General features: G+C 40.6%; 1 protein-coding gene across 1 annotated transcript; it reads left to right on the top strand.

The window, feature by feature from the left end:
• Positions 1-6,279: 6,279 nt before the first annotated feature.
• Positions 6,280-9,880, top strand: mymk (myomaker, myoblast fusion factor). The gene is made up of 6 exons (XM_041937947.1): positions 6,280-6,414; positions 7,019-7,133; positions 8,316-8,464; positions 8,810-8,926; positions 9,309-9,449; positions 9,680-9,880. Exons 1-6 carry the CDS (start codon positions 6,280-6,282, stop codon positions 9,878-9,880), a joined length of 858 nt encoding a protein of 285 aa, XP_041793881.1.
• Positions 9,881-10,600: the final 720 nt, after the last annotated feature.

The raw sequence follows: 10,600 nt of genomic DNA, 5'->3' as shown, positions 1-10,600 counted from the left end.
TCCTCTGTGATTTGGCAGCACTTGTGGTTACTGGTGGATTGTAATAATCCAGGACCCGGAGTTTCATTAGAAATGACACATGTATTGATGGGGTTAGGAAACACGCCTTGAGCTGCTACTCCTGTCAGAAATGTTGGATCTCTTTGACTTTCTCTCCTCCTCCATCCATCTCTCTTCTTCTTCTTCTTCATCTGCTGCTGGTGTGTCTGTTGGCTACATTAGTAGTCGCTTTGCTCCATCACCAGATTTCTAAGCAGATATACAAAATTCAGGGAGGCTGCCAGACCAGAGGAATAAGCCCCGCCCACCACCACCACTAATTAAAGCCCACCACCCTCCGCTCGACAAAAAAATAAAAGCTATAGAGAAAACGTGTTGCACGAGGGCTTAGAGCAGTCCCATGGGTGTGTGTTTGTGTGTGCCCATTTGCAGCATGCCAAACAAAGTCTGGAGTCATTAGGGTTGGGGCATGCAGACAAAAGAGCAATTAAGGCGTTATAAATACAACCGCAGAAGAAGAAAAAATGAAATAAAAAAAGCGTCACTCCAAAATGTGTGAAACAAAACACACTTCTTCCTGAAAGCACTTGAATGGAAAATTTGACAAAAAAATACAGACAGAGAACCGAAAACTTGAAAGTATAGCTGAGTTTGGGGCAGTAAGCAGTGTTATTAGGCTTTCTGTCTTTCTAAATGGAAATAAAGACCAGCCACGAATTATGAGAAGATAAACACACCACTCATTGTTAGTTAGTTAGTCCACATCAACATTTCTGCTTTTTAAGTCCAGGCAAATATTGGCTGAATAAGGATTTTTTAAAGAGTCATTTAACTGCTGGAACTACTTTCTTCACATTGTTTTCGTATGATGTAGATATTGTTATGTTCTACAGGAGTTCTTAAGTTCTTCACTTTTGCAGCACATCAGGTAATAACTGATCACTGCATTGATGTTTTGCTACTGATATCAGCACTGAACTGACATTCTGTATTAAAACCCACTCATTGTGAATTCTGGCTGGCTTGTTCTACTTTTTTTACTCTCTTAAATTTAGTGCAAACAACCAGCAGTTTTTATTCCTCCGTGCTAGCAACAGCCTTGGCCGAAGGCATTGTGTGTCTGGGTTGTCTGTCCGTCCCTATGTCCCGTTCTCATGAATGTGATGTCTCACTGAGGGAATTTCTTCAAATATGACACACATGTCCACTTGGACTCAAGTGGACCGATCAAATTACCAGATCACTGTGCTTCACAAAACATGTTTTTGGTTAAAACTCATACATAATTAATATGCTAATTACGACAATGTTTCACACAAATAACTCATTGGATAACATGATGAAGTGATGGCATTTTATATATATATATATATATTGTCTTTATGCCTGTTGGTTTGTTATTTATTTTTATTTTTTTGAAACAGTTTATTTTTCTTTGATTGATGAGAAATGTCAAACTTTTACTCTTATACCTCCTAGTTTGGCTTTTTGCACAAAAATCGATGAATGTTAAAATATTTGCAGTTGACTGTTGGCATAGAAACAGGGTTTAATGAGGCAACGTTCTGTTGGGTTTGAACTGGAATCTGTAATCAGTATGTGACTAACACAGCAAACCTTTTCCTTCATGAAAATCTTGAAATCATCACCACTGTAAAACATGATCAGACACAATTTAGAACATAGTATTTAATTTAGTTGCAGTTTCACTTTGTTCTGTCTGACCCTGGAGTAGCATGCTTGATTTAAGTGACATTTAACTAAAACCCAAAGGTTATATGTTTTCCTTGAAGTATTCCTTCAAGGAAAACATATTACTGTTGATGAAGGAACTGTTTCTTTGCTATATGACACTTAAAATGACGCACTGAGTGCCATGATTTTGTCTTAATTTTGTGCCATGAATACTTTTGTAGATGGAATTATTGAACTAAAGTATATCTTATATATTATCTCACTATTGTGCAATAAACTGCTGTAGACAGCTGTTTTTGGTCTGACACTATTGAAACTATCCTTTAAATGACAGCATCTAGAGAAAAACAAGGCTTAGCTTTTTAATTAAAGTTTGATGAAGGAGGAGAGCGGCCAAAAGTCTTTGTAAGGGAAACTGAAGGAAAAATATAATTTCCTGCTTATTAAGCTGAGTTATATAATTAAAAGGGCAAATAGAGGGCTTTATTGGAATCTAAACCAAAACAAAGAATTAACATTAAAAATTTGATGAATTAAAAGCAACATCAAAAACTTCACGGTCAGGATGACCATTTAGTGACAAGGTAAAATAACATCAGAACTGAGGTGAAGCCCTCCACTCACAGTGCTTCCCATCCGTCCTGAGTGACTGGCTGGCTGAAACATAAGCACTGCCCTCCAATTAATTGTGAAAGAAGGCCCGAGGGTCAGAGGTCACAGCTATTTATGACTGAATCAAAAGGAAGCCCGGTGTTTTTTCAGATGCATCCAGGAAGTCTGTTCTACATTCCCACACTAACCCGCCGTGTTTAGACTGAGGGGTCCTGAGGTGAAAGTCACCACAGGCCACAAACTCTCCTGAACAAGAAGAACTGAGGGTCCTCGCATTTCACTGCCACAAAAATCCAGATTGACAAGACATTAAAGCTTTTCAAGTAAGAATATCTAAGTTCTCTCAGTGATCCCTGCTGAGTGAGACGCTACAGATTAACTTTTTACCCGAGTGAGTGTTGGTGCAAGGTGGGAAAGCTTATGTCCTGCATCACAGACCTTCTGAAAGAATGTTTGACTTGTGTACATTAAAATCATGTTTTCAGTCAGACAATTTTGCTTTTCCTCCAGCAAAATAAAGAAGTTCATTCAAACATGTGTTAATATATTTTCTTCTAAATCATTTCACTGGTAATTTCGCAGAAATTGTCACTGTGTTCAACAGTTGTCACTAGTTCATATTCAGTTAGTTATTAAGTAAAAATCAGTCATAGCTTCCATGTCAGTGTAGCCATAAGGGCCAACGTAATGTAAATTCCATCACCTGCCCAAGCCTACAAGGGTCAGGTCAAAATTTAAGACTGAATTGTACACGTGGACTGTACAAGCAGTCTACACAGGTGTGGACACGTCTCCAAACACACACGTGTAACAAAGCATAAACAGAACTGCATGTGCAGCAGCTGTTCATGTCTGTGCCCACAGCAGAGTATGTCAGGATCTTTAGCCTTTCTTCAACTTTCACATGGTACATCCCAAAGTACACCCCGGACTTGACCTCGCTGACCAGGTCTTGGAGGCTTGGGGTGGGGTCATCTAAGGTCATCTGAATGACGCTGTGAATGACAGTGGCACTAATGAAGACTTGTTCTACTGCATCGGTTTACCTCATTGTAGCAAATTACTTTTCACCCACAGGTGGGTAGGACACATGCACATTCCTCTCACAGAAAGTGGCAAACCCTCAGTGAGAGTGCAGTGGGAAGCCAAAGGTCACTGAGAGTGGCCTGCAAACACAGCAATGCCATGATGCAGTAATGGCATTTATTTCATTAGGCTGAGCTAAGGGTTTTTATATGGGCCCAATACACAAAATACAAACTACTTTAAAAACAATGTCTTCTTATACAAACACCTATCAGCCTGGTCATATTTAGATGGGAACACAAGGACTGCAGACCCATTTCAAACACAACAGGAGGTTAAACTCTGCAGAGAAGTTCCCGGCAGAGGGCGTGGTTAGGCCACAGCAGCGTTTCCAAAACCATCACGCCTGAGAGTTTGTTTCCAGCCCCAGCCCCGGCAGCTCAGGTTACTGAAACACTCCGAGAATCTGAGACGTGGGGTGAAACCCCTCAGCAATACTGCACCCTTTGTGTCCCTGCCTCAAACCCATGAGCAGGTGTAACAGCTGAGAGGAGAGCAGAGGAGGGCAACTGTTGCCTCAACACCATCGTGGGATCATTTAAGACATTCATACTGGAAACCTTTCTGGGAACAACAGTGCAGTACAGAGTCAAATATGGCTTTAAGTTGAGGTAAACAAGAATTAGCCTTATATTGCAGGTTACCACTGTTTATGTAAAACCTATGACTTTCAAGGACTTGTCACTGTTTTTTACACATTCAACTCACATATTGCTTTGACTCCACTAACAGGGTCAGTTCTCTCATATTACAAAAAAGATAATTTTCCACTTAGTTCTAGTGGTATATAGAGGTCTTTGTGGGTCTAATTGTTCTCAGCTCGGACTTTCCTTGGTCTCTCTCGAATCTAGGTTTATTTATTTATTCATTCATTATATATTTACATATGGATGTGCAGTTTGAGTAGGTTTTCCACAGACCCACTTTGGGTCTCCAGTCTTCAAGTGTATGTAGCTATGAAGATCATTTTGGATTTAGTTTTCAAAGTTTGGAGATTTTGGCCTCCACTGCAATACAGTATGTAAATGCAATCTTATTTGTGACCAAAAACATATTATATTAAAAAAATGTACAATAACATGTCACCCCAGAAACAATGTCTGAGTTTGTGAGTTTCACCTGAGAGAATTTCATTTGCCCTTTTTACAGTTTGTTTTTGATAGATTGATTTCTATTTTTGACAATCTCAGGGCAGCACAGATGATGTGAGAATACTTTCAATGACTGCACTGTAGAAACAGAGCTGAGGAGTTGTCTGCTGGGCTTTTTGATGATGTGGACTTTAGAGTGTATTGCTGATGTGAATTCCAAGACATTTGAATGAGGCAGTATTCGGGGCCAGAACTACAGTTATGACATTAGGAATGGAAATGGAAATGGCCATTATTAGGTCAGTACCAATATGATCAAGTATCTGTTTTCAAATACCAAGAGAGCAGCAGTAAAGTCAGCTGTGTCATCTGAATCATAATGAGATAGTGGCAGTTAAAATGAGAGAAATGAAAATTACATCTTGTGTATTTTTTACTGCTCTCTCACAGCCAGCGCAGCAGATTGGGGCATTTTCCACACCAGAAGTATTTACCACCCTATCCAGTGCTGGGTGAATGTCTTTACTTTAATGGGACTAACTCAGCAGGCTGGGCTCAATGCCACATCATACGGCCACAACAAACAGAAGCCCATGACAGCTGTTTTAATGTCCTCTACAAGATTCCATCTGTTGACTTGGAGTGGTACTCCAGACTTGGCTAAAATCTAATTTGCAAAAAAAAAAAAAAAAAAAAATCTGGGTGTTTCTTTTAATCAAATTGAACACCATGTTGTTTTATTTGTTTTTTATTTAAGTTTAAATCACCAGAGGATGAAAATCTGCTCTCCAAAGGAAGTGACAAATAAAAATTACAAACTGTCTCCACACAGCAGTGAGCAAACATGCTGTCTGCACATTTTTTCCTCTCTCATCCAGCTGATATAAAGCATCAGTGAATGGCCTGAAAGCATTTCTGACTGAAATTTAAGCCGTACTTCTTGTTGTCATGCAAAGCTGTCTAGAGAACTGCTGAAACTACACGCTGACCTTCTAAAGGACATCATAGGTCAGATAGCAACTCCAGATCATCTGTGGGATTCAGTGTCCCACACACTAAATTAACTGTTCACCCAAATGTTTCAGTACTTTCAAAAACATTTTTCAAATACTGTTAATTCAGTAATCTTACAGTATAGCATAATACAGCTGACATGTACTGCAGAATCATTCAGTATGATAATTACAAGCATAATAAATGTATGGAGGCTGGACTGGTAGTCCAGTGTCTTGCTCAAGGCTGGATGGTTGTCATAATAGGTTTCACACTCTCACTCAAACTTTTTTATTGCCACAAACAGGTAAAACAGTCACTAAGAGTAATTTGGCTGATGGTGTTCATCCCTGTCTTGGAATAGTCCACAGATATGCCACAATATGGCATGCTAGCCCTTGCCCCTCCCATGTTGCACTGGTATGCAAACAGCTGCCCAGCCATGACACTGCACATACAGGCCTCTGTGGACCTGCCAGCCTGGGGGACATTTAAACTTTAAAGGGCCAAACTGGACAGCTGGGTGTGTTCATGGTGCGTGGGAGTGTGTGCGCTGCATATGCATTCTCTAGCTCATCCACACACCACTAGACTCAGTCATCACACACAATAAGGACTAAGTGACCTGAGGACATCTACTTTCCTAGTTGTTATCCCATTGTGTACACAGCTTACACTTTTTCTTCTTCACTCATTCTTCACTCAGATAACATCAAAGACTGAGGAGCTCCTGAAGCACATCTACATCTCATCTACAAGCCTTCAGAGTTCGTATTTGAGTTGTGTCTGCTGTCTGTCCACCATGGGTGCATTTATTGCCAAGATGCTGCTTCCCACAGTCAGCAGCCTGGTGTTCCTGCCTACAGCCAGCGTTGCCGCCAAGAGGGGCTTCCACATGGAGGCCATGGTGTACTTCTTCACCATGTTCTTCACTGCGGTGAGACTGCGCTCATGGTTCTGTTTTGATGTGACAGACTGAAACTGTGTTGCTTTGAGCAAAATCTTGAGTGAACAGGCATTTAGCTGACAGCACTGATGTGTCTGGTTCTGATCATAAGATTTCATATTTTCTAAATTTCTCAAATGAAAGTATTAATTTTTCTGTTTCCTATTTGCTGTTCAACTCGCCAGCATTTGATTTGATCAGTATAAGTATCATGAAAGTTGCAAAGAGTTGATGGTAAGTTTGGGGTTCAGAAGCAGTTTGTTGAACCTGAATCCAAATCCTACCTTATCAGCTTTTAGGGTAAAAAAAATAACCCATGTCAAAGAGTTGTTTAAATTCGAATACTGATCCACAAGGACAAAACCTCTAACATTTTGCTGGATGGGCTTATTTGTTGTCTCCCTGAGTGACTACATGTATGTTTTGTGCATCACTCTTTGCTGACTAAAAAACTTGATCCAACATTGAAGCGGCAAACCTAATTCACGAGTTGTTTACAGTACATATCTATTTTAATCGAAATATATGTAAAGGTCATTAATAACCTAAATACTGTGACTGTCTGTTTGACTTGAACGTATTTGTCTTGCTGTAGATCTACCATGCATGTGATGGACCCGGCCTCTCCATCCTGTGCTTCATGAGATACGACATTCTGGAGTACTTCAGTGTTTACGGGACAGCTCTCTCCATGTGGGTCACACTTATAGGTAAGTCCTCATATAGCCTGTCACACTCTTCATACGGCTATAGAATGTGTTATGGTTTGACTAGTTACTGGTTCCAGCAGGTTCCAGCACATTTACTCTCTATTCTCTATCGTGAAATGAACGGCCATCATCATGACCTTGAGAAAGACAGTAAGGTCCGAGCCTACTCACGCAATGACTACCTATATGTCTTTGCATTTGTCTTCATTCCAAAATGTATTGTTTTCATAGGTTTCTTTCCTTGATCTTGCTGAAAAAACATGTTTTTTTGTGTACATTCAAGCTAGCAAGTGCTGAAAAACACCTCATTAGTTCAAATGATCATCAAATAACGGTGGGAGTTAGCATTCAACAATTACACTTGCCAAACACAAAGTAAAAAAAAAAGAAGCTCCGCAACAGTTGTTGATAACATATGTTGTGTCTTTGAATTTAGCTCACATGTGTCAGACATGCTCGCTGTTACTCTCTCATGTGATCACACACGCGCGCACACACACGCACACTACTACATTTGCTCCTCTCCCATCTACCCATCTAAGCCCCTGAGGTTTTGCAACAAGGGCTTTAAATCACGTGCTATACAGGTCCAACTGCTTCGACAGCTGACCAGCCTCATTGATTGGTCCACCCTCTGTCGGATGGCGCACTGCGTGTAAAAATGGCTGGCTAAATATCAAATCCAAGCTGAGCTTAAAAATGTCACTACATGAATAGAGAAGATTTTTATTCAAATGGACATGATGCAAACCATCTGTTGTGCCCGGGCCTGTATATTTCAGAGCTGTTCTGATGAGGTGCATTGATGTGGACTGATTTGCAAGTCTATTATTGCCTGGCAGGTAATAATAATAATAATAAGTTATTTGGTTTCTCATGGTTTTTATTATTATTTTTTTTTATATGCTTCAGCTGTTAAATATGACATAACATACAAAATATCCTCATGGAAGACAGCAGAATGCAAACTGTGAAAGGCCCTGATGTCATTTTTGGCCAAATTTAAAAACCGTCATTTTTTAGGCTTCATACTGGATTCATGGGATTTTTAAGAGTTTCGAGGTCCCTAGTTAAGTAAGGACAAGTAGTAGTTTGGTCTTAATTAAACAAAAATGAGCCTGCGGTTAGTGGAAAAGTTTGACAACTCCTGTCTCACATGCAGTATGTGTGTCTTTGTTCCAGCTCTGGGCGACTTTGATGAACCCCAGCGATCCAGTATAACCATGTTTGGAGTGCTGACGACTGCTGTGAGGATTTACCAGGATCGCTGGGGCTATGGGATCTACTCTGGGCCCATCGGATCAGCTGTCTTCATCATAACTGTCAAATGGGTGAGTGGCCTTAGAATGTCAGGTTCCTGTCCATAGCCAGCTTTAATTTAAGTTAATTGTTTAGCTTTTTTTTAGCATCTTTTCTATCTATTCCTTCAGGATTTCCACCTTTGGCCACTTTTACTTTTCCCGTTCATTTATTTTCCTGCGTTTTCTTCTACTTGTTCTCATTTTTCTTCTTCTCTTTTCAAAACCTCATGGATCCTTTCCTTGCACTCTTCTTTTACTCCAACCTCTCCTCTCCTTTTCTTCTTCTTCCTTGGCCCCCTCTCTTTCCTCTTGCCATCAAATCTTGCCTCTTGAATTTCATGTGTGTCTAATCTCTTGATATCATTGTAATTTCAGCTGCAGAAGATGAAGCAGCTGAGGGCGGTGTATCCAGAGAAGACCGTGTACACACAGCAAGTCGGTCCGGGCTGCTGCTTCGGTGCTCTCGCTCTGATGCTGCGCTTCTACTTTGAGGTGGCGATCATCATAGTGACACTAATACTAACACATAAATATTAGAAAATGCCAAGCCCACAGGTAGACAGTGAGATTGTTTCTTGCCATACATTCTCACTTATTTATATTGTTTAACTTGATCATCAATTTCTACCTTGTTTCTAGATATTACAGAAGTAATCCATTAACCAATCACATAATGTTTTAAGCCCTATTTAAGAGTCTGAAGTTGCTCATGTGCAGCTTTATCTTTAATAAAATATTTTGATGTTGTTCATTAATATATAACTATTAAAAATGCAGCGAACTATCTAGTTAAATATCATCATATACTGAAATAAATTAATTCTGACAAATGAAATCTCTCTAAATAGGATGTGCTTTATTCTTTCCCCTGCAGGAGTGGGACTATGCCTATGTCCACAGCTTCTACCATCTATCTCTGGCTGTGTCCTTCATACTGCTGCTGCCAAAGAAGAACCGCTACGCAGGGACGGGACAAAATGCTGCTAAGCTCAGCTGCTTCACTCTCTGCTGCTGCGTATGTTACATTTATCTAAATAAGAAGGGGAGCTGAGGCTCAAAACAGGGCATATGAAGGCAGGATGATAGACTTATAGCAGGAGATTGCATGGACCAGATAGAAAGTGAAAGGTCATATTACTTAGTTTGTAGACTGACTGTGAGATAAAGCAGCATCATCCACTGTCAGTACAGCTGAAATACCCTTCAAGTTGCCCTAATACTGCTTCCTCATTGTTCTCTCTCCAGTCCATGTCCCCTGGCACTTCTAAAGAAAAGACAGGCAAGCCAAAGAAGTCGTCGTCTCGGACCGTGTGGACAGTCCCAACCGAGAAACTATGGACACGAGGCTGTAGTACCCCCACCCTGCCTCTTTACAACCCCCCACCCTCCACACCTATCAAAGGGACCAGTATCAGCAGGCTCAAAGAGATGAATGGCTGGAAGTGAACCCAAAGACATAACTGTCAGGTCTAATGTAGGAGGACTTCATCCTGAAGAACAGGCAGAGATAGTGGTCGGCTATTAGTGGGAAAAGGGAAAATCACCAAATAACTGTCAGCCAAACGCTGATAAACCTGCATGTGGCTGGTAAATGAATCTTCTTCAGCAGGAAACCAACCATCATGTGGATGTTCCTTTTCTACTCCAAAAAATCATTTTTGGATGGTAGAATATTTAAGGTCGACTATTAGGAATCCACCAGCGACTGTAGCCAGCAGCTAAAGAAACAAAAGCACCCTGATGTGGTTCTAAAATTGAGGGGCAAGAACAAAAGGCAAATCAGGTCTCCGGTGCCCTCAAAGACCCGATAAGAACACAGCTGCCTGAAGCACTTGTCCAAAGCTGAGGACAGGCAACACACTACGAAAGAACACACACAGCACGAACAGGGAGACGGTGGCTGAGACAAGCCAGTAAAACTGACTGGAAAATTTATGAGAAGAACAAACAGGCAGATGTTTTATCTCTCCAAAATATATAAATTGTCTTTAGAAATGTTCCTCAGGGGAGATCCTTCGTCTGCTCGCCTGTCTGTCCCTCCCCCCTCCTCTTTCTCTTTCCTATCTCTCTCAAGGAAAAGAACCACGCGGCTGAATTCATTTAAAAGAATTACAAGACTGTAAACCAAATTTTACTGTTTTTATACATCCTAGAGGTGCCAAATAT

This window comes from Chelmon rostratus, chromosome 5 (genome assembly GCF_017976325.1).
Source record: "Chelmon rostratus isolate fCheRos1 chromosome 5, fCheRos1.pri, whole genome shotgun sequence".
In the NCBI taxonomy this organism is placed as follows: Eukaryota; Metazoa; Chordata; class Actinopteri; order Chaetodontiformes; family Chaetodontidae; genus Chelmon; species Chelmon rostratus.
This window is presented reverse-complemented; position numbering and strand designations above follow the sequence as displayed.

What these genes read in the sequence shown, in the direction of transcription:
- mymk (XM_041937947.1), top strand. Translation starts at nt 6,280, where the DNA reads ATGGGTGCATTTATTGCCAAGATGCTGCTTCCCACAGTCAGCAGCCTG. An exon ending in TCATCATAACTGTCAAATGG is followed by an intron (nt 8,465 to 8,809) that starts GTGAGTGGCCTT and finishes TTGTAATTTCAG; the next exon opens with CTGCAGAAGATGAAGCAGCT. An exon ending in TGCTGCGCTTCTACTTTGAG is followed by an intron (nt 8,927 to 9,308) that starts GTGGCGATCATC and finishes TTTCCCCTGCAG; the next exon opens with GAGTGGGACTATGCCTATGT.